The 27,119-nt window shown below is 50.4% G+C and overlaps 1 protein-coding gene across 1 annotated transcript in view; it reads left to right on the forward strand.

Annotated features, from left to right (window-relative positions):
* The first annotated feature begins 201 nt into the window (after positions 1-201).
* TMOD1 (tropomodulin 1) overlaps positions 202-27,119 on the forward strand; it is a 79,484-nt gene continuing 52,566 nt past the window's right edge. Inside the window, exons 1-2 of the mRNA XM_079925743.1 lie at positions 202-652; positions 21,552-21,702. Coding sequence (XP_079781869.1) covers positions 21,559-21,702 — 144 coding nt within the window. The 5' untranslated portion in view covers positions 202-652; positions 21,552-21,558. The remainder of the gene's footprint in view (positions 653-21,551; positions 21,703-27,119) is intronic.

The following is a 27,119-nucleotide window of genomic DNA, read 5'->3' on the forward strand; positions in this document are numbered from 1 at the left end:
CTTCCAGTATAGAGGGAATGCATTTGCCTCTGTTGGAACTGCATGTTCACAAAATGATCGTGACTAAAGCTTCGGCTCAAACCGGACCTAGTTGGGCTGCTGATAAGACCGGATGGGTCGTTGCTTCAATCAAAGGAGGTAAAGGTGCAGCAACCGCTTGGCTGGCTTTGCTCCACAAGGACCTACCGATTCTTACATCTTAGACCACACAGGAATAAAACTCCTCCCACCTTTTTCCAGATAACTCTACCTGGTACAAGTGGGGAAACCTAGACGCAGACAGGAGGCGACGCGCACCCACTTGGCCGCGGACCCAAGCTTGCGGCGGCCAGGGTCCCTGCCCCGCGCTTCCCCTTGTGGGCGTCTCTCCCCGGCAGGAGACTGCGCGCTGCGCCCCGGCGCCCCCGAGTGGAGGGAGAGGTAAGGAAGGCGAGCTGGGCGGGCGGGGCGAGGCGCGGTGACAGCGCAGAGCCGGGCCCGCCCCTGGCTCCCACCCCCGGAGCCCACAGCGCCCGCCCGCTCGCGGCCGCCCGGGAGCTCTTCCAGCCCCGCGCTCCCCTCACCCGCCTGCCGCCCGCGCTCTCCCGCCGGCCGCCCGCGCTCGTCCCGCCGCCGCCTGCGCCCGCGCCAGCCCCCGCGGCTCCACTGACCGGTAAGTGTCCCACCGGCCAGGGGTCCCCCTCGCGCTCGCGGGGCTCCCTGCCCCCTCACCGGGGCCCCAGCCATATCTGGGCAAAATATTCAGCTGTCGCCGCCGCCGCCAAGAGGGACTGAGCGTGGCTCCCTCTATAAATAGCCGCCGCCTCGGGTTGCCTCCGGGGCTGGGGAGCCTGGGTCTCGGGGTCCGGAACCGGGCGCTCGCATCCGCGCCACTCGGCGCGCGTGGCCCCGGCCAGGGCGCCCTTCCCTCTGGACCCCGACGCCGCGTCTGTAAAAGGGAGAAGGACCTGGGGGCTCTCGAGGAGCAGCGCTGAGAGCGGGGGTCATGGCGGGGCCGGCGTTCCCGCTGCGCGCTTGACTCCAGCGTGCAGTGGCTAGGCGCCCCGGGCGCTCTGTTGGGTACAGGTGCCGCCGAGCGCTGCACTCAGGCGCGGCCTCCCCGCCGGCTGCAGAGAGAGTGGAGGTGGGAGTGGGGACGCATTGGCACAAGTGAACGTGATGCCCGGGTTCGCGCTTCGCCTGTTTGCGGCAAGAAAACTTTCCCAAACTGCGTGGGATGACAAGGTTTAAAGCACCACCGTTACGCGCCTTTCGCGCGGAGGTGGAAAGAAGAGGGGAAGAGCCTGGAGGCAGGAGTTCTCTGGCTCTCGCCAACTCACTGGGTGAACTTGACAAGCCTCCTCCCTTCCCTGGGTCTCGGTTTCCCCATTTGTAGGAGCGGGGTTTGGTTCCCGCGATAGAGCTCGTGGCCAGGGCCGTGAGAGCAGTAGGGCGCGCTCTTGACCGCCGGCGCTCCCCCCACCTGTTCACCGGCTCTGGGCCTGAGACGCTGGAGGCACAGCCGCGCATATCCGGAAGGGCTGCGGAGACCAGAGACTTTGGCGGTCCCTCTGACTCGGATCTTATACTAAGACCCAGTAGGACCCTCGGAAAGCCTGGGCAGTACACACCCAGGAAGCGCGCTCCACGGTGATTATGGGCATCTGTGCTGGGTGGCAGCCATCACCTTCGCAAAGAAGCTTGTGAGTCAAACAGCTTTAGACCCAATGAACTGAGCAGGGCTAGAGGCTCCAGTCCAGTCGCTCTCTGGCTTCTGTTTCCCCGTCTATTTGGTGTCTGTGATGCTGCCTCGGAGCTCTGCAGGCACACCCCCTCCCCATCTTTTCTAGCCTTGACCTTGGCCCTCTCAAACTCTTGCATATTACCTGGCCTAAACTTTTCCCTGTAGAATCACAAAACCAGATCCTAATCCAGGTTCTGGGCCCTCAGTGGGGGAACCTAAAAATTCCCATTTTCACCCAGTGGTGACAAACATTTTGTTCCTGGCGAGGGTCTGCAGAGCCCCCTGCTCAAGGTCACACGCTGCTGGACATGCCAGGCAGTCTCCACCAGCCTTTCTCATGTCTTTCCTGACACTTCCTGCTGCTCAGGCAGGTCTTGGGGATCTGTTCAACACCCCCTGTTCTTTGGTCTGCTGCTGTCCAGGACTTCCCCTTGCTCAGACAATAGCGCCCTCATCTTGAAGTTTCATTTTTGTTTCTACCTTACTTTCTATCATATATTTTTTCCAAAGCCATCTTAAAGCCTCACTGAATTAAGAGGAAATGGAGACAAATAGTAAGGTTCTCATCAATTCGAGCCACACAACAAACAGGCAGAAGGTGAAAGCAAGGAGTGCTGTCACTTAGATGTGTTAATTCTATTTAATGAGCCAGTCTTGCAAACCCACGTTTTAGAAGATCCTGGCGCTTAAGTTCCTCCCAGCCTAAGTAGAAAGCCAGTGTCCTCTAAAAATAACCTCCTCCCCACCTTATCAGGGTCTCACAGTTTCTCCCTCCTCCAGGGTTGGGCTGCTTCCTGCTGCTCAGCAAAAAAACCACAAAAACTAAGAGTAGGTAGTGGCAGCTCTGAGTAATGGGCTGACCTGGAGATTAGGACACCTGGCTCCAGCCCCAGCTCTGCCACCCACTTAGAGTGACCATGAGCAATGAGGGGGTGGGCAAGATGCTTTCCAGTGGACCTGGAATTAAGAGGACTCAGAGCTTCCCTTGGAAGACTTTCTATCATGAGAAAAGTGAAGCGCCAGGGATGAAATCCAGGGGAACCCACCCTATGAAGAGGAAGGAAAGAACGGGAGAAACTGGTTCCCAAGAGCCAAGGGAGGATAGAGATTGGCAGTGCCAGCTGGTGCAGAGAGACAGAGGGGAAGAGGACTGGGAAAGGGCCACCATGATTGGGTGACTTTGGCCAGGGCATTGCAGAGGGTTCAAAAATGGGATCTGCCACTGCTTTACTGAAGCCAGTGACCCAGCCTGTCTGAGCCCGTTTCCTCCTCTGTACAAGGGGATAATAATAGCATCCATTTCAGATGGGTTGCTGTTGGGATTAAGGGGGATGATGCAGGGAAAGCCCTTGGTCCTGTGCTTGGTACCTGCAATGATGTTAATGCTAGCGAGAGGAAGAAGCAGCTAATGGGAGCCGAAGATTTGGAGACAGAGCCCACAGCTCTTCTAAAAGCTTGGAGGAGAAAGGAAGAGAGAAGGTAGTAGGAGCTGGAGACAGGGCCGAAAGGGGAGGTGGGTGTTTCTGGGCTGAGGAGTGTGAAAAGAGACAGAGACAGACCTGGGAGAGGGGAAGAGGTGAAAAGAGCATCTAAGGGACATGCACATGGGAGGACTGAGGGCCTTCCTTAATGACCTGCTGAATGCCACAGGCTCTAAAATCACATTCCTCTAGATTCAGGCTGAGCAAAGAAAGGGTAAAATGAAGCCAGTCCTGGCTCAGACCCTGGTGTCCTCTTGGGAGACTTCAGTATCTGTGAAGGAGGGTGGTGATGGGCCGCAAAGGGTAGTTTGACTCTGTCCAGGGGGCTCACGACCTTGGCTTGCTTGTTTCTGAAATGACGTCATGTATCGATGACTCCTGCTGAGCCCAGTCATAATGACCTTTTCCAGTCAGTGTTTTGATTTTGCTGTCTTACTAATGGACCAGCCAGGCTGCCAACATTTCTAAAGAGGCCAGTTCACTCTTCACTTAAAGCCAAAACACCAAGTAGATCAATTATTTGGCTGCTAGGAGCCATTATTAGTTTAAAGCGACAGGCTTGTTTGTATGGAAAAACATGAAGCAGATGGCATAATTTGGGGACCATTTCCTGTCTCTTGTTTTGTTTTGTAAAATCCTCCTTTGGTTAATCATGATAAAACCAGACTTTCTTTGCTCTTAACGATAACGAAAGAATGAGCTCACTGGAGTCAACCTAGGACAGTCTAGGAGGTTTTCTTCGATGTTAGGAGGTGCTGGATCTGTTTTTGATCTGAAAAACGAAACAAACTCAAGCATTTCTTTTGTTTCTCCTTTTCTTACATCCTTTCTCTTGGAGAAAAAGAGATTTGTGAAAGTGCTGTCTCTGTTTCAGTTCTTCCTTCTCAGATCCCCAGCCCCAGCCACCGCTCACTCCGGGGCTTCTAGGGAGGTGTCTCCAGGACTGTTCCTGGGAGATGATGCTGGTGGGTGATAAGGCAGAAATCCTCTTGGCCTCACTCAACCTCCTTCATGGACTCATCTCTTCCCAGCCCTTAAATATTAGTGCCACTCTCAACCATATTCCTTTTCACCTCGCACCCTCCTATAGTCCCATCCACTCCCAGGGCTCCCACCACTCCCTATACACTCAGAACTCCCAAACTCCTGTGTCCAGCCTGGACCACACTCCTCAGCTCTAGGCATCCGTGACTCCAGCCTAGGGGACAAAGCCAAGAGGGTGTCCCTAAGGTACTTCACACCCAACAGGCCCAACTCAGGCTCACCACCCAGTCTCCCTCCAGGGTCCCCCCTTCTTGGTTAACAGTAACACCATCCACCCAGGCTCTGAGCCAAAAACCTCCATACCTTTCACCACCGCATTCATTTGGTCAAAAGTCCTATCAATTCTACCTTCCTTAACATCTCTTCTATTCATGTTTATCCCCAGTCGAGTACTTTGTCATCTCTCCCCCTGAGCTATTAGCAGAGCCTCTTAAGAGTCTTTCTGCGCCCGTCTTTTCTCTCTCTCTCTTTTTTTAACCCCCGTCTTTTCTTCTCATGCTGCTGTTAAAAGAGTTTTGTGAAACGTAGCTCGGATAGTGTTATTCCTCTTCATTCAGGGATTCCCCATTTCCTACCAGATTCCTTGGCATCCGACACGAGGACCATCTAAGATGTGGCCCCAAGCTACTTCTCCAAACCATCTCCTGACACGCCCCCCAGTTCTCTACACCTGGTCATGGTGCAAGCATATGTGACTGCATGCCTTGCTGCCTTTGCCCCTGCTGTTCCTTCTGCCTGGAATGCTGTCCTCTTCCTTCTCAACCTGGCAAACTTGTAATCGTCCTTTAAATCAAAGCGCCTCATTGCCCCACCTGTGCTCCCACAGCCCCCTGAATGGGCCTCAGAGAACCAGCCATAGTCTGTTCTAAGTGTCATCAGCTGCTTACATCCTTATCTCTGACTAGACTGATAGATCCTTGAGGACAGAGTTCATGGCTCATTTACTGATATTTCTGCTTCCCCAGTGTCGAGCTCAGAGCTCAGCAGCTTGGCAGAGTGCAAGGATTTTATGTTTTAATTAGTGACTGATCACTGAATGAAAGAATATGTAGAAGACTAAGCAAATGAAAGCCCTGAGGTAACCGTGACAATCACACAACATTATCTACATGTTTTCCCATCCCACCACCCCGTCAGCTCCGTGAGGGCAGAAACCACACCTGTTCTGCTCCCCACCAACCCTGCAGCCCCTCAGCCCCCTCACAATACATAGAATGAACCCATGATCTCACCTGAAACTCACAGTAATCCTGTAAGGGAGGAAGGGCCGGTATAATGACCCCTTTTTATAGATAGCATAGTGAACCCCAGTAGGAATTATTCCAGGTCATCCAATTGGGATGTGTATTCCAGAAAAACCCAAGTGCTCTCCAGGGTTTGGTAAACTTGAGAAATCAGAGTCCTTGTGTTCTACACTAGTGCTTCTCTAGCATTGGAGATACTCAGGATCTTGTTAATGCAGATGCCGGCTCAGTAGGCCTAGGAGGGGACCTGAGACTCTGAATTTCTAACAAGCTCCTTGTTTCTAATAAGCTTATTAAATAATAGGCTTAATAATTCCTAATAAGCGCTGATACACATCATAATGTGAGGCTTCTCCTGCATACACTGACCACCAGACTTTGACCATCAAGGTGAGTGCTGATTATCTCAAAGTTTTCCCTTGGCCTTTGCATTAAGATAGTATTTCTAGGGCTTCCCTGGTGGCGCAGTGGTTGAGAGTCCGCCTGCCGATGCAGGGGACACGGGTTCGTGCCCCGGTCCGGGAAGATCCCACATGCCGCGGAGCGGCTGGGCCCGTGAGCCATGGTCGCTGAGCCTGCGTGTCCGAGCCTGTGCTCCGCAACGGGAGAGGCCACAGCAGTGAGTGGCCCGCATACCGCAAAAAAAAAAAAAAAAAAAAAAGATAGTATTTCTATTAAAATCTACAAATGAATTCATTTAAGCCTTGACTCAAAGTCAAAAATCAAGGGCTCTTTCTGGGATTTTGTTGTTGTTGTTTGGTTGTTTCGTTTTTGTCTTTATGAGCAATGTACGGGGCGTGAGGAGCATGATGGGGCCCCTGCAGGGGCTAGAAGAACGCGGTGGAGCGTGTGGGTCATGGGGGCGGGACGTGTGGTGCGTGGTGGGCACGTGGGAAGGCCCAGGTGATGGGATGCATAGGGGGCGGGGATTGGTGAGGGGGCAGGTGATTGGGGGCGGGGCTTGGGGGCACGTGGCTGCAGCATGTTGGCAAGGAGGAAGTTCCAGGGATGGCAGGCAGCGGGAAGGGTCAGGCTTGCAGCTGCGGGTTCTTTCCACCTACTTCTGCCTTCCTGGCTTCTCCCTTGCTTTCTGGAGAAATTTAGGCCCAGACAAGGCTTTAAGGTCACACTGCCCAGTTCCTGGTCAGCCTGGAAACCCCCCTGAGCGCCAGAGCTCCAGGCTTCTGTGTCCGATTGGCTTTTTCAGCGCACACTGCTTACAAGTTTGCTATCTATGAGCGCAGGGTGAGCACCTGGCCCGTGCCGGGGTAGGAACCGGATCCCGCCTCAGAAGCACTCAAAAGACAACAGAGAGGAGAGTCAGGAAGGCGGCCTTCCTCCACGCAAACCCAGGAAGATTTAAAAAGTCAGACTGAATGGAAACATTGCACGCATTTGTTTATGGGTTTTATACTACATTCCACTTACACCATTAAAAGGGTATGAGATTGCTTAATAAACCGGCATAGGCAACATAACTGGTGAGAACAGAAAAAAGGAAGAAAGAAAGGAAGGAGGGAGGGAGGGCAGAAAACTTGAAAATTAGGATCATGAAGCTCTGAGAATCTGATGGGAACCATGGACTCCTGCTCCAGAAAAATGAATATATCCATGCACACAACAGTTTGCATGTCATTTGCGTGGGTGCATGGGTCTCTCTGAAGGCCTTTCAAAATGCCCAGCACAGATTAAGGAGAGAAAATATGCCAGTGTCCTAGCTGAATGATGGCAACTCTATTTGGACACTCAAATCAGCTGATGAATCATGACAACTGAAGGGGAAAGGGAGAAGCAATGAATTGGAGACCACATCATGTCTGATTAAAAAAGACCAGTCCTTCAGGAGAAAGAAATGTTTTCTTAGCCCTAATTCTCAGAGTGTTGGGAGGCAGTTTTGCATAGTGGTTAAGAACATACCTCCCTGGGTTCAAATCTAAGGTCTGTCAGTTATGGGCTGCATAGACTCAGGTAACTTTTAACTCCCCGTGCCTCAGTTTCCCCATCTGTAATATGGGGTTATTGTGGGGAATCTCTATTTGCACATGTATGAAGTGGGCTTGTTGTGGGGAGTAAATTAGTTATTATATGTAAAATGCTTAAGTCAGTGCCTGGGACATTGTTAGTGTTATAAAAGTGTGAGCTGTTATGGGAAGGCAGCATGGAGCAGTGGTAATGAGTACACATTGCCCCCCTGGATTCAAATCCCGGCTCTACTACTTACTAGCTTTGTTACCTTGGTCACTGTAGTAGGTTAAATAGTATCCTCTGAAAAGTCATGTCCACCCGGACAACCTCAGAAAGTGACCTTCTTTGGAAATAGGGCCTTTGCAGAAGTAATTAGTTAAGCTGAGGTCATACTGGGCTAGGGTGGGCCCTAAACCCAATGACTGGTGTCCTTATGAGAAGTGGAGTGGACATACACAGGAAAGAAGACCACGTGACAATAGAGGCAGAGATTGGAGTGATGTAGGTACAAGCCAGGGAATGCCAAGGATTGCCAGCAGTCACCAGAAGCCAGAGAAGCAAGGTACAGAGTCTCCCTCAGAGCCTGCAAAGGGAACCAACCCTGCCCACATCTTAATTTCCAATTTCTGGCCTTCCGACTGCAACAGGATACATTTCTGCTGTTTTAAGCCATCCACTTTGTGGTAATTTGTTATGGCAGCCCTAGAAAACTGATACAGTCAGATTACTGCATTTCAGTTTCTTCAGCTAAAATGGGAAGTAAGAAGTATCTACTTCACAGAGTTATTAGGATTGCATGAAATTATCCACGTAAAGAGTTAAGCACTGTGGCTAGTATGCGGTACGTACAGAATAATGCATGCTGTTAGAAGGTACATTGACATAACAGGCAATGGTAGCCTCAAGAATGGTGTTAATAGCATTCTATTGTATGTCTACATTATAATTCATTTACCCAGTGCCCTATTGATGAACTTTTATGTGGTTTCCAGTTTTTTGCTAAGATAGATAATAACCAGATGATTTGTACATATATCTTTGTACAATTCAGTGAGTAAACTGGCAGGATAAATTCCTAGAAGTGGAGTTGCTATGTCAAAGCGTGTGTGCATTTGGATAGATATGACTTAACTTGCCTCAAGAGAGGGTGTACCAGTGTGTCCTTCTATTCTGTGTGAGAATGTTGGTCTCCTCCACGTCTTGTCAACACCAGAGATTCTCAGACTTTTTCATCTTTGTTAATCTGATAGAGGAGAACTGATGTCTCCTTTCTCAATTTACTTTTATTATGGGTGGGTTTCATTCTCTGTTCATAGGCTTATTAGCCGTTGATGTTTCTTTTTATGTGAATTGCCTGTTCTTTTCCTCTTCCCACATTTTCACTGGACTCTTCTTTTTTTTTTTTTTTTTAATTTAGGAACTCTGTTAAAAAAAAATTAGCCCTTTGTTCAACGTGCGGCAAATATTTTCCCCCCAACTTGCCTTTTGCCTTTTGGTATTGCCCATGATACTTTTCATATTGACTTTTTAGAAGATACAAAAACGTGCTTCATAAACCTGTGCCTATGTTAACCCCTGCTGTGAGGCAAGGTGACAAAGTTCATGTGTATGAAATGGAGAGTGAGAATAGGAGTTAGTTCACAAGCTTTTCTACAAGCCAGCTTTTATTCCACCGAGGCTTTTGTCTTAAGGCTGTCAAAGTCAGTAGTAATGCCAAGCATTCATTCATTCACTTATTCAACAAAACTGACTTCAGCACCTGAGAGAAGCAGGGACCATGGGAGACAAGGATGCTTGCCTTCAAGTAGCTTTCAGTCTTGGGGGGTGGGGGTGGAGTGCAATAAGATGATGCTTCAATGACAGAACTCTGACGGCCCCTCCCCTTGGTATTAGTATTTGGCTTGCTAGTACCCTTTTCAGCTGGTGTGGAAAAAGAGGCCATGGAAGAGGCAGAGGCTGGTGAGAGCGCGTGGTGGCCTGAGCCAGGGCAGTTGCAGAGAGGTGGGGAGAAGGAACCACAGAGTGGAGTACGGCAGGGTTTGCAGGGCCGGTGGGCAGGCCAGCTGGGACAGGGCGATGGGTTCAGCGTCTTTTCCTGGAGCCCTCTTGCTTACAATGATTCGTTCAGTGACTCAGACACCGTGATGACCTCAAGAGGTGCAAAATGAAAACACACAATGGTGCAAGCACACACACGTGCTTTTCTAATTTAAACCCTTTGACAGCTTTGACGTGTGGACCTTTGAGGCTCCGTGTGAACTGGGATGGGGCTCAGATTCACTGCAGAGAGTGACGGAGTCAAATGCTGTGTCTTGTTTCCCTGCTTTTTTCAGAAGGTACTTTCCTGTATGACTAAGAGAATGAGATCAGCCAGGGAGAATAATGCAAACAGGCCAGGAAACAAGTCTTTTTTAAAGAGAGCTGATCATCTCTGAGTCCCCATGCTCTCCACTCAGTGGCTCCAAACATGTCTTACATAACAGAACCAGGCCTTCATAGGCCTGAAATCTCATCTTGTCAACTCCTAAAACCCACCATCAGTCGAGACGTCAGCCGTCTCTGGAAAACCTCATCTAGGGCTCTAGCATCTCTGCTCACATGCCTGGCATAACAAGTGCTCACCACCTCCTGAATCAGCCCAGTGCCTCCTTGGACATTGTTTATTTTTAGACAATTCATTGCGCTGATCGGAAATCCATGTCCTGGTCACCTCAGTAAATCTATGTCTTCTGAGCGCTGGCATCCACAGACCATTTTTGTTCCTTCTTCCCCAGGTCAGCCCATTAGAAGTTTGCAGAGTGTGACCATGTTCCCCCGGCCCTTCAACTGCTCTTCATCTGACACCCTGCCCCCCTTCTCTGAACTCGGCCAGCACCACTCAAGAGAAAAGGCCCAATTCACAGGAGAGGTCACCCATATGGCCAGTAGGCATATGAAACGTGCTCAGCAGCCTTAGTCATCAGGGAAATGCACAATGAGATACCACTACCCACCCGCCATAACGGCTAAAAAGGAAAGTACTGACAATACCAAGAGTTAGCAAAGATGTGGAACAACTGGAACTCTCAAACCCTGCTGGAGGGGATGTAAAATTGTACAATTACTTTGGGAAACTTTTTGACAGTACCTACTGAAACTAAGTGTATGCCAACTCTGTGATCCAGAAATTCTGCTCCAGGTACATACCCAAGAGAAATAAGTGATTATTCCCACCAAAAGCCATCATAGGGCTACTTATAATTACCAAATACTGGAAATAACTTAAATGTCCATTAACAGTAGAGTAAACAAACAAATTATGGTATAGTTCATGTAATGGAATACTACACATCAACAAAAAAGAATCACCTGCCACTCTAACACACAACGAGGATGAATCTCACAGATATAAAGTTGCAGCTGAAAGGAGCCAGATGCAAGAACATACCCTCTATATGTGTCCATTTATATGATGTTCAAAAACAGTCAAAGCTAATTTATTAGAAGGCTTTAAAAGTCCGAATAGTTGTTACCTTTGAGGGAGATGGACTGGGAGGGGGATGAGAAAGCCTTCTGGTGGGCTGGAAATGGCCTATATCTTCATCTGAGTGGTGTTTACATAGGTGTATGCATATGGGAAGATTCAGTGAGCCGTGCTCTTAAGACTTGCCCACTTGACTGTATATAACCAATGCCTTATTATTATTATTTTTTTTTTTGCGGTACGCGGGCCTCTCACTGCTGTGGCCTCTCCTGTTGCGGAGCACAGGCCCCGGACGCGCAGGCTTAGCGGCCATGGCTCACGGGCCCAGCCGCTCCGCGGCATGTGGGATCTTCCCGGACCGGAGCACGAACCCGTGTCCCCTGCATCGGCAGGTGGACTCTCAACCACTGCGCCACCAGGGAAGCCCAACCAATGCCTTATTAAAAAAAGAAAAAATAATCACACACCCCCAGTGCAAGAGTGGGGGCCCAGAGCTGAGCTCCAGCCTGAAGCCTAGCAAGGCCATCATCGCCCTTACTTTGTCCACTGTACCTTTGTTAATGCAGCTGAGATCACACCGTGGCTTTGAGGGCCAGCGCCTCACACTGTTGATTTATGTTGGGTAGACAGTCACTTGAGAGCCCCCACACCTTTCTCGTGGCTACCCAGCCATGTCCACCCATCTAATGCTTGTAGGGTTGGGCTGGAGCTTACTGGGCTGGAGCTTCATGAAACTGAGGAAGAGGGAAGGAAACCAGCCATCTGAACTGCCCCATCCTTTGTGTCACTGCTTCTTCACAGCAGCCCTTCAGAGGTACAGGTTGTGCCCTCACCTTACAAATGAATCCATGAAGCTCAGAGGCACTAAGTGACATGCCCAAGATTGCCCCACCAGTTAGAGCCAGGGCAGGGATTTCAGCCCAAGCCTGCGTGACCCCCTAGTCCATGCTTTCACCTGCCACCAGGCTGACCCAAGAGGAGACATCATCCGTAAAGTGGGGCTAATGGCTCAGCTCAACCTCCCTCTGAGGGTGGTGGGTGAAGAGAGGATGTGTATGACACCACCCCAGGGATTTCTGTGTGAGTCTTATCCTCCCGACTTAATTGCAAGCTTCCTGAGGGCCGGAACTCTCCTATTAATTTCTGTCTCTCCCACAAAGGCCCACTATGCCCTGGACAACGTGGGTACTCAGTAAACACTCACTCAACGAATTAAGTTGTGGAAACTGAGATCCAGAGAGGTACAGCAACTTGCTCGAGGCCACACAGCAAATCCTCAACCAAAGTCAGGACTTGTAATCGAATCCCCTGACTCCTATCCCAGTGTCCCTCTGCCACTGCACAAGGGCTCCAGCTTCCTATAGACCCCAGGGAGTGGAGATCCCAGTGGGTTGGAGGATACTAGAGAAAAAAAGGACCGTCCCAGGTGAGCCAAGGCTGAGTCTAGCCCTGGAGCCTTCAGGGTATGTGTCCTGGGAAGAGGGCTGGGAACAGGTTGTAGGTTGTACAGAGCCCTGCTCTCAGAAGCACTCTGTGCTTGGTTGAATGCTCGGCAGTCGATGTCTTGAAATTCTTAATTTTATCTTTGGATTTATATTTTAAAGTGAAGCCCCATGGGCAGTGAAGTGTGCACCAGGGCTTTGAGGTCCCGCACGAAGTCCCATCTCCTGCTGCCTCTCTGCTTCCTGAGGACGAGTTCTCAGACTCCAGCTGCTTCGCCTCCTGGCGCCCCCAGGTCCTACCAGCCTCCCCCTCCCCACTACTGCCCAGCTACTACTGGGGCTCTCGCCCTGGCTGCATTCGGCTGGCAACCTTGCAGGGCAAGCCTCTTGTCGTCTCGTGATCCAGGCATCTATTGTCCTGGTGCAGAGGTTGGGATACCCTTGGGATCACCCATCTCCGTGTGTTAGGGCAGTGGCCCCATTGGAAGGGGAGAAGCCTGGCTCAACTGCCCGCTCCCTACCCGGGCAGAGCATGTCCGTCCTGTATCTGGCAGGGGAGGGAAGCTGGCAGCCAGAGGACTTGGTGTGCCCTCTCTGAGTCACAGCACTCGGGCACCTGTGTAGATCATGATATTCAGTCATACATTTTAAAGACACCACGACAGATCAAGACAGAGACCATGAGAGAAAGGAAAAACTTTATGTCTTGGTACCTTTAGTGGCACTTTTTTCCCGTTTTTGAACTCAGGACCCCACAGTCTTATTTTGCACTGGACCCGGCAAATTCTGTAGCCAGTCCTGCCTGGGAGAGTCTTTCATCAGGGCTAAGTGAGCACTCAGGCCATCACACAGGGGCTGCCTGGGGACACGAGATGGTGCCTGGGAGAGCTGGGCCCTCTTGGTCCAACTGTCTCCCTCCCCCTGTCTGTCTGGATCCAATCATAGATGACAACATGCCAAGGCACTCTCACTTCTTGCCCTGCAGGGGACATGAAACTGCGGGCATGAAAGTGTTTGTTTGTTTGTTTGTTTTAAGTTGCAAAGGTCTCTGCACTTTGGACTGGTTTTGGGTGTAATTATTGTGTCACATTTTATGACCCTCTTCCAAAGCTTAAACACTGAGGAAGGTAAGCCCCCCAAACTTCCAATCCCTACTTGTCTACCTCTTCCACACCCTACCCTGCCCCATCCAGTCGAGGGACAGTTGACTTTCTTCCCTTTGGGGTCACTAGCCTGGGATAGAATTCTGGTGTCCACCCAGCTCCGGGGGGTCTGCATTCCTGACTGACCTGCAGTAACGGAGCCTTTAGCCTGAGTTGTGCGTGTGATGCTGGTCAGATGTGATGCTGTCCCCAACCCAGTTCAGCCTGGGGGCTGGGAGGTGGGAGCCGCGGTCACCTCCACTGGGCAGGGAAGCACGGCAGGGAGGCCTCACCTCCAGTGAGGAGGTGGGGAGAGGGTGCTCCAGGCTGAGAGGACTGCATGTGCTTGGCCCAGAATGTCAGGGGTGCTCAGGTGCTGGGGGCGAGTGGAGGGTCCAGCTGGAAGGGGAAAGCCTGTGCGGGGATTAGAAGCTGGGGTGGCACAGAGGCCACCAGGTCTCCGATGGCCTCAAACCCCAGGCTGGGGAGTTTGCGCTCCATCTGTCACAATGGGGGCTATTGAAGGTGGCTTCAGCTCAACAGCAGCATCAGAAGTGACTTTCGGGCTTCCCTGGTGGCGCATTGGTTGAGAATCCGCCTGCCGATGCAGGGGACGCGGGTTCGTGCCCCGGTCTGGGAAGATCCCACATGCCGCGGAGCGGCTGGGCCCGTGAGCCATGGCCGCTGAGCCTGCGCGTCCGGAGCCTGTGCTCCGCAACGGGAGAGGCCACAGCAGTGAGAGGCCCGCGTACCGCAAAAAAAAAAAAAAAAAAAAAAAAAGAAGTGACTTTCACAAAGATCACTTGAAGGCTGAGTTGCGTGTGGACAGGAAGGTAGCAGAACGGAGGCAGGGAACTGGGTGGGGAGGCTGTTGTGACAACACAGATCCAAAAAAGGCAGTCGCCGTGACAAGGGAGAGGAGGGACAGATACAAGGGATGGTAAAGAGATGGGAGTCTAGTCACAAAAGGACAACAGTGTATGATTCCACTCGGATGACGCACTTCGAGTAGTCCGATTCATAGAGACAGAAAGCAGAATGGTGGCTGCAGAGTCTGGGGGGAGCGGGACGGGGAGTTAGCACTTAAAGGGGGACAGGGTCTCCGCTGGGAAAGATGAAAAAGTTCTGGACCTGGATGCTGGTGATGGCTGTACAACAACGTGAATGTACTTTATCCGATAGAACTGTACACTTAAAATGGTTCATTTTGTGCTGTGTATTTTACCACAATCTAACAACAACAACAACAACAAAAACCCCTATAGCATTCCAAAGAATAAATGAGAGAGAGAGAGAGAGAGAGAGGGTTGACAGGCGTGGGGACCCACCAGAACTGGGGAGGTCGAGGGGAGGGTTCGGACTGACCCCCAGGTGTCTGGCCTGGGTGGCTGACGGCAGCAGGGTGAGGGGCTGGTGGTGGCGGAGAGGTGACTGCCCTCCGGGTTGGGCACGTGAAGCCTGAGGGACTCCAGGAGATGCGCTCAACAGAGCACGAGACCCTGCGAGGGTCATCAGCTTATCACTGAGAGCTGACCCCGCTTGGAGACAGCCCCCAGGGGGAGCGTGAGATGTAAGAGGGCAGCGCCCAGGGGCACAGGTGGGCCAAGAAGAATCCGTCATCAGGGAGAATGAGAAGGGGTGGGGAGAAAGGAAGGAGGCAAACCGGGACAGCTTCGTACTTGTCTGGCCGCAAGGGGCAGGGATGCATTCGAGGTAACTGAGTGCAGCGAGGGTGTGCGAGGAGAGGGTGGGTCTTGTAAGGACTGTGGTGGGGCGGGAGTCTCCTGGGACTCCAGCAGGAGCCGTAGCAGCCCAAGCCTGAGGGAGCAGGGACTGGGCTCTTCTGGGATGCCGTATTCCCCATCCCTCAGCCCCACGAGTTCACCCCCCAGATCTCCCCACAAGAAGGACCAGCCCTGCCACACCTAGATTTTGGACTTCTAGCCTCCAGAACTGAGAGGCAATGAATTTCTGCTGTTTAGGCCCCTCCGTTTGTGGTACTTTGCTAGGGCAGTCTCAGGAACCAATACAAATGCCAAGGAATGAAGGGGCTCATTCAGCCAGCTCACTCTTCTTTTAAATCCAAGCCACATAGATCACTGACTAGCCACTCAGTTGGCTGCCTTTGAGCCAGACACCCACTCTGCCCAGTCAGCTGAGGTAGGGATCACATGCTATACAGCATGGCTGCCCCCAGAGGTGCCCCTTGGAGGAGGGCAGTGGGGAGACAGCTCTCTCGGGAGGAACAGAGGACATCTCAGGCACTCACTTTTGTGTCCCTGGAGCCAATGGAAGAGAGAGGCTCAGGCTTCAGTGATGAGGGATCATGGCCTAAAATCCCTTCAGCCAAAGTGTCTTCCCAAAGAGAAGAGAAGACAAAGACGGAGGAGAAGGGTTACGAAGAATCAACTTTGTTTGTAAATCCACCTCCCTTCACTGTGGCTGAAATAACAAGATGGTATAACTGGAAAATATTCATTTGAACTTGTGACTCAGCTCTTCCTGACCTCAGGGAAATGCAGTCCATAAATCAAGATACCTCTCCAGAGCCTCCTGCCGCAGTGTCCCCCGGGACAGATGCTGGAAGAGCCATTAGCACAAGTGACTGCACCTACCTCCCGTGAAAGATCTAAAAGTGCATTCGGTGCTCCAGGAGCTGCCCTGTCTCAGAGCTTTCATTCCTGAAGCTTCCTGATGGATGGCCTCAGCCCTTGACCCACTCATTTTTACCATCCAACCTGCCTGGTTCTACTTCCTGGCACAGCTTGTAAATTCTATTATTTTCATATTTAGCAGAAGCTTAAGGTTTCTGCCACTGAGAAGCAGGGAGGCCAGATGTGCCAATAGTGTAAAATGCACAGGATTTGGAAGACTTCAGTTTTTAAACGCGTCTTTAATTTATTGAGCTGTCCTTTTCTTTTCCTCACCAACTCTTACTCAGGACCCAATCTGTAAAGCAGGCAGCAGCGGCGCGGTTCTGCCTTGGGCAGCCTCATCACCCCTTCCTGCCCATCCCTCCCCTCTTGGGTTCCCAGCCCTCCCAGTTTTTTCCACATTAAAGAAGGGGAAACAGAGGACCTGAGAAGAGAAGGGACTTGCCCCAAGTTCCAAGGACACTAGAGCAAAGCCCAAATGTGCTCATGCCCTCCTAACACCTTTACCAAGCACAGGACTAGGCACTGGGGCCATGAGGACAAGACACATGTCCTTACCTGGCAAACATTACAGACAGATGATGGGGGAGCAGGGGAGGGCGGCGGAGAGGCAGCGGCCCCAGCAGTAGCGGTGGCTGCCGCAGCCTCATAATAATGTGGCTAATATTTGTGGAGCCGGCGTTGACCACGCCCCAGCCCCAGGCTGGACGTGATTTTCAACTTTTTATTTTAGCAGCTGAATCCTTTCTTCAAGAGAAACCTTATGTGGAACCCTCCATAAATCAGACAGTACGAGGGGTGAGCCCTCTTGCTTAGCCTCTCCTATTTAACCCCCTGCAGGGGCTCTGGAAGAGCTTTCTCAGAGCCTGAGCTCTCCGCTGAGCACAGTTTAAAGACCACCCAGGGGGATAGGTTACAAGCAGAATTTCCGGGTCCATTTATGCTTATTTTACAGATGAGCAAACAGAGGCCCAGAGGAGGGGAGGGATTCAGTGAGGGTCACCCAGGGAGTTACCACCACAACTGGCACACCAGCCAAAGTCCTCTGAATCTCAGGTCTGTGTCCATCTGTGACACCTCTTTTACTAGGAAACAGGGGCCTTTTACTAACAGCTATAAAATACCATCTCTTCCAAGCCATCTTTTTTTTTTTTTTTTCTCTTCTTTTGGCCACGCCGTGCAGCTTCTGGGATCTTAGTTCTCCGACCAGGGATTGAACCCAGGCCCTTGGCAGAGAGAGCATGGAGTCCTAACCACTGGACCGCCAGGGAGTTCCCCCAAGCCATCTTTTAAAGCCGAGCTTGCAGTGGGCTCTATTAACGTGGTGTTTTCACCTCCCTCCTGCCCTGTCTGTCCCCCACCTCCAGTTCTTCCACATCACTGACCATAGGAGAAGAATCTCACCTTAGAGAAACTGTCCCTGGGAGCCGAGTAGATGAGTGTGGCTTGAAGCTGACAGCTTCATAGTTTACCTTAGGAGTTCTCCGTTCCTCTCAGCTTATTTAATGTGATGCCTCATCACTCTGTAATATTCACAGGACACTTGACATTAGAAAGGGCCTTTTAAATCCTTTGAAATAGGAGTTTTAAATTCATCGGCACCGTGGAGCGTGTAAGCGGAACATTAACTTTCCTGTGTGCGCAAAGATGGAGACTTCTTCAGGAAATGTAATGATCGCATCCCTCAGGGTGGCATCTCTGGAGGTAGCCTGCTACCCAGCTCCATCCCCCCTCCAGCAGGCCCCATAGCTGCCACCTACCCCTCTCTTCTTGCTCATTCCCAGCTCCCTTTTTCCCCGGGTGGCTTTGACATGGATTCCTCTCTCCCCTGTTAACACCCTTGTACTGGCTCGTCCCTTCTCCAGGGTCTGTCCATGACTCTCTCTAAGGGTTTTAGTGCAAACCATCTAGGAAAAATGAGTCAACCGGCCAAGGTAACAAGCATGGGAAGCTCCTAGGGTTCCAAACCCGTCCCAGCTAGTTCTGTCCCCCAGCCCCTTCTTGTGTGAGTCTGAGTGGCTCTCCATATGACCCAGAGGTGAATCTAAGGCTGTGTTTTCCAAACGTTCCATGAGATTCCAGTTCCAGGAGCAGTTTCTCAGAGACATGGGTTCATGGTCCAAAGGACAGGGAAGTTCTGCTTGTACCCTCCCTGTCTTGGCGACTGACATCCGTTGTGGGAAAGCAGACCAAGGGTTTTGAGAAGTCAGGCAGAGTAGAGAGCGCTGTGCAACTTGGTACAACCCAAGACCTGTTTGAGCACCAGGAGCGTGTTTTGCAGCCCATCTGAGAGATGCTAATTCGGAGGTGTGTCTGTGAGTTGATTCTGGAAGCCTCCGAGCCCTTACTAGGGTCCTCTTGGCCCTGGGATGGAGACCACAGGGCCTCTCCCGGCTCCACTCAGGAAAATCCAAATTAGGTTATTCTCTGAGAGCCATCAGGAAGGTTTTTTTTTCCATCTATACCAGAGCATCGTCAGCTGCTTGTGCTTTCTTTGGAAGTAAATAGAAATGAATCAAGCCGGGGTGGGGGGGCCATTTATGGTCTGAACATTGCATTCTTGGGGTCTGGTCAAAGGAAGACGTCAGACCAAGCTGAGCCATTCTTAGAGAAAAGGATGGCACTGGCCTTTTCTGTATTTGGGAAGCAAGTCCTTTCTTATCAAGCCAGCTGTCACACACTCGGATTTCTCCTACACAGAGGCCCACACATGCACACACTTATATTAATAACGTGTATCTCTGCTCTCTTTCTGAAATGGAGGCTTTTTCTTGTAGCCTAGTCCACTTTGGCTTGTGTTTATTTTTAATTACTTTGTTTCAAATTAACAATTAATCCCAGCTTTTTGATTGATAAGTTGGTTATCTTTTCCTAGGTTTTGTTTCTCTCTACTCTGGAAAATTCCATCAGTCATTTCACAGATGAGCCACGGGTTTTGTTTGTGTTTGTTTCCATTGGGGTCTAAAACCACAAAACGCTGTGAGGAAGGTGATACTGATTGTATTAGTTTGGTACAGCTGCCGTGACAAAGTACCACACACTGAGTGGCTTAAACAGCAGAGATTTTTTTTTTTTTTTTTTTGCGGTACGCGGGCCTCTCACTGTTGTGGCCTCTCCCGTTGCAGAGCACAGGCTCTGGATGCGCAGGCTCAGCGGCCATGGCCCACGGGCCCAGCCACTCCGCGGCATGTGGGATCTTCCCAGACCGGGGCACGAACCCACATCCCCTGCATCAGCAGGCGGACTCTCAACCACTGCGCCACCAGGGAAGCCCCAAACCGCAGAGATTTTTGTCTCAAAGTTCTGGAGGCTAGATGTCCAAGATCCAGGTATCGTTAGGGTTGGTTCCTTCCAAGGGCTGTGAGGGTCTGTTCCAGGCCTCTACTCCAGCTCCCGGTGGTTTGCTGGTAATCTTTGGTATTCCTTGGCTTGCAGAAGCATCACCCCCATCTCTACCTTCATCTTCACATGGTGTTCTTCCTGTGTGCCTGTGTAAATTTCCCTTCTTTATAAGGACATCAGTCCTATTGGATTAGGGACCCCTCCTCTGGCATGACCACATCTAAACTTAACTAATTACATCTGCAACAACCCTCTTTCCAAGTAACTGTCACATTCTTACTTGGAATGTGGTTCTAGGTTACTGAGGTACAGGGGGTTAGAACTTATATGAATTTGGAGGGGACACAGTTCCACCCATAACATCAACTCTATACATAATAACACATTTCATTCTGCAGCATTTGCAAATGCTCTGAGCTGCTGCCTCACCCTTTAGCCTGTCAGCCTCAGAAACAAAAGCTGAGCGCTCGGCTCACATAGGCTGCAGGACAGGTGGGAACTGGCTTAGACACAGAGATGCTAGCAGCTCTGCAGCAAGCTGACACTGTCCATTTTCCAAGAGAAGAGCCCAGAATGTCCTCAAGGTGGTCTGATTGGACCACCAATGGCAGGTGAGAACTGGAATTGGGTTCATTTCAGTGAAAGACTTCCTGCTGTGTGCACAGCCCTGAGTCGGGCCCTCGGGAGAGTGGGGTGGAGCAAACCCAGGCCCTGCCCATGAGGAAGCCGCAGGAGGCAGACGTGCGAGCTGCGTGCAGAGGTGTGGGTGCAGTGCTGTGGCCGTGATGAACTTTGCTCAGAGAGGGGACACTGAGGCTTCACAGAGGAGGTGATGTGTGAGCTGGGCTTGTCATCTTATCAGACAGTTCCAGCCAAGCTGGGGGACAGAAGGGCTTAGGGCCCCATTGTGTCTCCCGGGTTAGGTGACAGGCAGTGTGGTGTAGTGGGGAGCACTGGGGTCCGGTGACAGGGGTTCTGAGTCAAGCCCTAGGTCATCCCTCAGTTTCTTTGTTGATAAAAAGGTGTTAGTTAAAAAATTCAATTTACAGGGTGTGGCATCAGGATTGAATGAGTTCTCGGGTGTGAAAGTGTCATGGTTATGGAAGTAGCAGAGACAGGATACAAACACAGGTGTTAGGTGTCATCTGTGCCACAGAGAATACGCAGTAGCCTCCTCTCGCAAGGAGAGCAGCTGGGAAGTGGCAGACCTGGACTCCCACCCCCTCGATCAATCACTTCCTCCCTCTGAGCCAGCTCCCTGGGGGGTGAAGTGAGAGGTCTGGACCAGGCGATCTCCTTCTGGCCATGAAGTTAGGTGACTCTATGAAAAGGTGCCTGATACAATGGCTAGAGCCACGTGGGCTTGGAAAGCCAGCAGACTGGGGTTCAAATGGTGGTCCTGTCCGCTACTGGTAGTGTGATTCGTGTGAGTCACTCAGCCTCTCTAAGCTCAGCGTCCTCATCTGCAAGACGGGGACAAATGCCTACCTCAGAGGTTAAATTAGAATGTCCTTGGGAATTACTTAAGGCACAGCTTGGCCTATGGTAGTAAAAGTTAGCTATTACTGTCAGCTGCTTCTTGTGAGGATTGAATGAGATGTTGCAGGGGAAGGGCCTGCATGCAGCAGGTGCTTAATTAGCCACTGACACTTCCCCTGCTTTTAAGATCAGCCTTGGCAGAATTTCCAGCGTTCATGTTTTCCATCAGGGTGTGGGGTGAAGGGTGGAGGGTTGTACAGAAAATTTTAGAACTATTTGAAGAATAAAATAGTTTTCAGGCACTGGTAAGCCATTTATAATCACCTATTACTTGTAACTAATGGCCATGCCAATTACAACAATTACAAGTCGTTAAATTGCAAGCCCTCAGGACTTTTCCCTTGCAAGGTTTATGAGATAATTAGTCCAACTTAATACAGGATTCCAGTATAGTAATTATTATCCTGACAATTCATAAAACATGCCCAGGGCTCCATGTGAGTGATAAGCATCTATTTGCTCTGAGAGCAAATCCAAGAAGGGTCTTTCTAAGATTTTTCTCTTTCTGGTAGGTCATAGATGGGAACAGAAAGTTCTTCTACGATGTCGTACAGACGAGAACTAGAGAAATACCGTGACCTGGATGAAGATGAAATCCTTGGAGCCCTTACAGAAGAAGAGCTGAGGACCCTGGAAAATGAGCTGGATGAGCTGGACCCTGACGTGAGTAGACACTAAAGGGGACACGTTGTCACAGTTGCAAGGACAGCAGCCATTACCACCTAGGGGAGGGGTAGGCCGACTTCCTGAAGTACCACTTCCCCTTTCCCACTATGACAATAACATTGGAGTAACATTGCCTTTGCAGGTGCGTGTGTGAGTGTGTGTTATATTAGTCAGGGTTCTCTAGAGAAACAGAACCATTAGGAGGTAGGAGATTATATATATATATATGTATAAAGAAATTTATTATAAGTAATTGGCTCACATGATTATTGAGGTTGACAAGTTCCAAGATCTGCAGTTGGCAAGCTGGAGACCCAGGACAGCTGGGAGTGTAGTTCTAGCCTGAGTTCAAAGGCCTGGGAACCAGGAAAGCTGATGGTATAGTTTCAGTCGAATAACTGGCAGGCTCAAGACCCAGGAAGAGCCAGTGCTTTCAGTTCAAGTCCAAAGGCAAGAGAAAAAACAAAACACAAAAGCAATTACCCAGCTCAAAGTAATCAGGCAGAAGGAAATTCCCCCTTTGCTGGTAGGAGGATCAGCTTTTTTGTTCTACATGTATTCAGACCTTCAACTGATTGGGTGGGGCCCACCCACATTAGGGAGGACAATCTGCTTTACTCAGTCTACCAATTCAAATGTTAATCTCATCTAGAAACCCCCTTACAGACATACCCAGAATAATTGTCTAAACATCTGGGCACCCCATGGCCCTGTCAAGTTGAGACATAAAATTAACCATCACAAGTCCACTCCTAGTCAACTCGGCACCCATATACATCTCCTTAAACCATACTTATCTCCAAATAAAGACAATAACAAGGTCATAATTCTGCCTAACATGATACAACTGTCCTGTGTATAACCTGCCAGAAGAAGAGGTAAAGTCCTTGAGTAATGTTTACCTTTCTCCTTGATCGCCCATAATTTAATACTATGATGTAAAATTAACAATACTTAGATACCACCATATAAAACCAATACATCTTGTGTTTCATGTTAAGAGAATAAGAGAGGGAAGAAAACAAAGATATTTACTTAATACACATACATAGACCCACACATACACAAACATGTTCATAAAAAAATACAGAGGAAGTACTCCTGACCACACTGTCCTCGTTTCTCTAACTGGTCACGTGGTCATAGCTGGTGTCCATTCTGTACTTCCCTCACCTTCAGCAACCATAGCCTCAGCTGGGTGTGGTTCTTTGCCGGCGGAGTGAACCTAGTTCTGAAGGGCCTGGACCATTAGTAGTCCTGCCTGGATTGAGTTGTTACAGTTTTCCATTGACTCTAATCACAGGTCCTGGCAATACTAAGAAAGCCCTAAGGAATCTCCTGTATTACAGACATACTCTTCGTTACCTTCCTTGTGGAGCAGCAGTCTGATTTACCCTTGGTAACCAGGACCAATCACCCCAGCCGGTACAGAAACTCCCTCTCTGCCTATTCATTCAGAGGCATAAGGAGCCCAAAGTGGCAGTCTTAACCTCCAATCCAATGGAATCACTGCTATGTCTCCTAGTGGAAGCATTCCTCCCTTTGGAACTAATTAAGACCTTGAGGCCAGCAGAGCATCAGGTCACAAGAACAGGATGCACAACTTTTGCCAGTGGGTCACTAGGGGTACCACTGGTAATAGTGAGGGGTGCTACTCCCATTTTCTAGGCCCGTGAATCCTGGCCGTGGGAGGAGAAGCTCCATATATTGGACTCTGATTCAGAGTATGTACAGCCTCCTAGAGACCCTTGCCCCAGTCCTGCAGGGTATTACCACCTATCTGTACTGCAACTGAGTCTGCAAAAGCCAAGTCCACCGTTCTGTCAAGCCAGCTGCCACAGGATGGTGGGGAATACGTGTCAGGTAGCACATATAAGTGTGGTTAATACTCAGAATTTGCCTCTGCAGTGAGGTTACGGCATCACAAGGCAGGAGGCTCCCTGGTCATGTCTGTGGTTTGGCCGGTCACCATGGAGCAGTCAGCAGAGCTGAGGGAGGTGGCTATTTCAGGTACCCCGGCTAATGCCCAGCTCAGAGAAGGGAGAGAATGAATGTTACTGAATTAAGTGAATTTCCCATTTGATATATTTTTAAATTAAAAATGGGATATTTCATGCCTTTTTAAAAAAACCTGTCACTGCTCAACCCTAGTTTAACAGTGATCCACACAAGAAAACGCTACCATTTCACTAACCCTCAAGTAGTTGCAGCTAGTGTAGAGGGAATGTAGGTTAGCAGGGAATACGCAGGACTAGAGGTTACGTGTCCCAGGTGCAACCCTGGCCCTGTCTCTTACATTCATGTGACCTTGCGCCAGTTGCTGTCCGTCCCTAAGCTTCAGTGTCCCCATCCATGAAATAATGGAGTTGCTTGGTCCCATTCAAAGCTAAGCTTCCATGAGCTTATAACCTGGTCTTATCTCCAGGTTTGATTAAATGTCTTCTTTCTAGATAACCCAGAATCCTTGTTTAGGGGTGCTGGGCCCTAGGCCACACAGAGTGACAAGCCCCTCCAGCAATGTGCTCTCATCTTGCTATTCACAACCCCTGCTGCCCCCACCCCCGACCCCGCCAGGAGGAGACGGTCCCTGAGGTGAGGCTGCTGGGGTTGATTAGAAGACAGCGTTGGTGGGAGAGTCTTGGGTTCCTCCTTCCCCTGCACCATCGCTTTCCATTAGCCTGGGTTTCCATGAAAGCGAGTGACGTAGGGAAGAAACAATCAAGCTTCCAGCTTTAGTGCTATAAAGTTATTCTGTTCTGATTCTATCCTAGATCACCGTTGTCTAGAATTGCAAGAGCAGATAGTTTTAAAAAGTGAGAACTGAAGGAGGATGAAGCTACTTCTAGTCAATTCAGTAAACATGACTCAGTTACCTGCCATGCGCCGACCCCTGTGCGGCCACCAGCAGGGGAGCCTAGCGGGGATTCTGCCCTTCAGGCCCTCCATCCAGTGGGGAGCGGGCATAATAAACCGTGTCCTAAGTGGGAGCACTCAGGGAGAGGATTAATTCTTTTTGGTGGGAGGCTTCACAGAATAGGTGATACTGGGACTGGGTCCTGGATTTTTCAAAGTCAAGAATAAAAACAAAGAATTCTATGCTGAGTGAAGGTCACAAGCAAAGGTTCATGTACAGCAAGTAATTGGGGATGGGGAGTTTAGGCATGGTTTCTGTGGAGGGCTCGCTGAGCCTGGAAGGGGGGTTGGGCTAGATATGGGGGCAGAGGGGTGCAAGGAAGACGAAAGAGTTTGGACTTTTCTCAGCAGGCCCAGGGAGTCCCGAAGGCAGAGAGTCAGTGGACTTGCTGACTAAGGACAGATGGACTGGAGGAGAGGCTGGGGAGATGGGTGAGAGGTGGAAGGGCTCCCATGGTAGTGACAGAGATCTTTCCTGAAGGTAAGGAAGGGCCCCTGCCCCTCTCCACAACCCTTCTGCCATCTTGCAGAATCTTTGCTGTTTTCAGGGTGAAGCACAGACTCCCAGGAGCCCCCAGAGCCTGCTGCCTCTGGCCTTGGGGCTGTTGGAGTTGCCCTGAGCCCCTGGATGGGGGTGAGTTTAGATTAGGCTGTGGCTACAAATTGGGTAGGTGATGACAAGGGTCAGAGCCAGGCAACAGACCTGGGAGTGGGAAGGGGGCAGATGAGGAGCCCTCTCAGAGCCGGGAGTAGAGTCCCTAAGGACTGCTGGAGCCCCAGCTAGGAGCTCCATTTCACTTCTAAACTGGCAAATGGCCTCACCCCTAATATCAGGGTGTCTGGCCCTAGCAGCAGATTCCCAGGGCCTCTGTACCAGCTGCCCTGAGCACACGTCACACAGCCAGCTGCCCTGAGCCCTTCTCACCGGTGATTAACAGGAAGGTATGCGGGTGAACACTGGAGGGCTGGAGAAGCCGGTGAGGTGCGGAGAGCTGACTGACTTGCTCAGCGTCACAGGACCAGGGCATGGAGACTCAGATTTCACACAGGCTCCAAAGTGTGGCACCTCCCCCTCTGGCAGGAGGAAGGTACAAGTGCACTTGAATTTCAGAGTAGGGTTGGGCAATCCGAGACCTGTGATCCTCGTAGCATTGTGGCTTCAAATGGACATTTTCAAAGCCCCCTTTCTCTCTAAGTTCAAGAAAAAGAGAAGAGAAATCAGAGCAAGGATAGGAGATAACGGAGACCAGCGGGGTTTTTGTCCCCATCTAACAATTAGCCCTTCACTGAGATGTCTCTGTTACCTGATTTGCAAGTCAGGATGGGAGTTTTGAAAAGATCTAGTGGGGCTCCATTCTTTCTGAGAGCACAAACATTCCAGCTCGAGTTTCACCTGCCCTCAGCCCATGTTCTGAAATCACAGCACAGGGAGAGGTCAAAGGTATGCAGACCAGGAGGGGCCTCCGAGCCCCTGGCGGGGAGGGGATGCAGAGACCGGCAGGTGTCCAGCCATCCAACTTACAGAGCAGAAACTGAGCCCAGAGAGGGGAAGGAACTTGCTGTGGTCACAGGCCCGAGCAGAACCAGCCCGGGCCCGCTGCCCTCTCTCTTATACCCTGTACTCCTCCTGTTTTCATTTTGGTTTAACAAGTGCTTATACGGCACTTTTTATGTGCAGACGCTGTTCTAGGCACTTTGAAAATATTAATTCATTCAACCGTCATCCTAATCCTATGGTGCAGGCACTGTTATCCTGCCCATTTTACGGATGAGAAAACTGAGAGGTGAAGTAACTTGTCCAGGAAACTGAAATGAGGCAGTGGCAGAGCCATGACACGGCTCTAAAAGTTCACGTCTTAGTCACACCGCTATAAGGCTTCACTGGAGTCTTCAGGAAGATAGTTTGAGCCACGGATGTGCTCTGGTTTTGTAGTTGGGGAAGGTAGTGTATGAAAAATTATCCCCTTTTCTTCCTAGAAACAGTCTGAGATGCAGAGGTCCTTATTCAATCTTGGCTCTGCCCCCAACTTTGGCAAGTGCTTTTCCCTCTTTGGATCTCAGTTTCCCTATCTGCAAAATGGACACAGTGGGCCTAGATGCCCTCTGACACCCCCTCCAGCTCTAACTGTCTCTGATTTTATGAGCAGTTCCTGGCAACCTTATGACCTGAATTCAGCTAACAGGTAATGTTTCAGGAGGCTATGTTTTCAGTGATGCAGTTGTTAAGCCCCAGTGTCATGTGACACAGTAGAGTACACAGAGTTGGAAAGCTGCTTTGTTTGCAGCAGAGGATTCCAAACTTGGGCACAGTAAAAAAAAAAAAAAAGTCCCCCAAACTTTCTCTCTCTTAGTCTGCGTCCTGGAAAAACTCAAGCTTATCATGAGATTGTTGCACTTGGACTCCCACGGGAGAGGAATGCTCCATGTGCTAAAAGTATCTGCTGTTGACTGATTCCCCAAGGGGATCTGCCCTTTCTCGTCTCTCTGGAGTTAAGTGCATG

This window comes from Stenella coeruleoalba (assembly GCF_951394435.1).
Source record: "Stenella coeruleoalba genome assembly, chromosome: 7".
In the NCBI taxonomy this organism is placed as follows: Eukaryota; Metazoa; Chordata; class Mammalia; order Artiodactyla; family Delphinidae; genus Stenella; species Stenella coeruleoalba.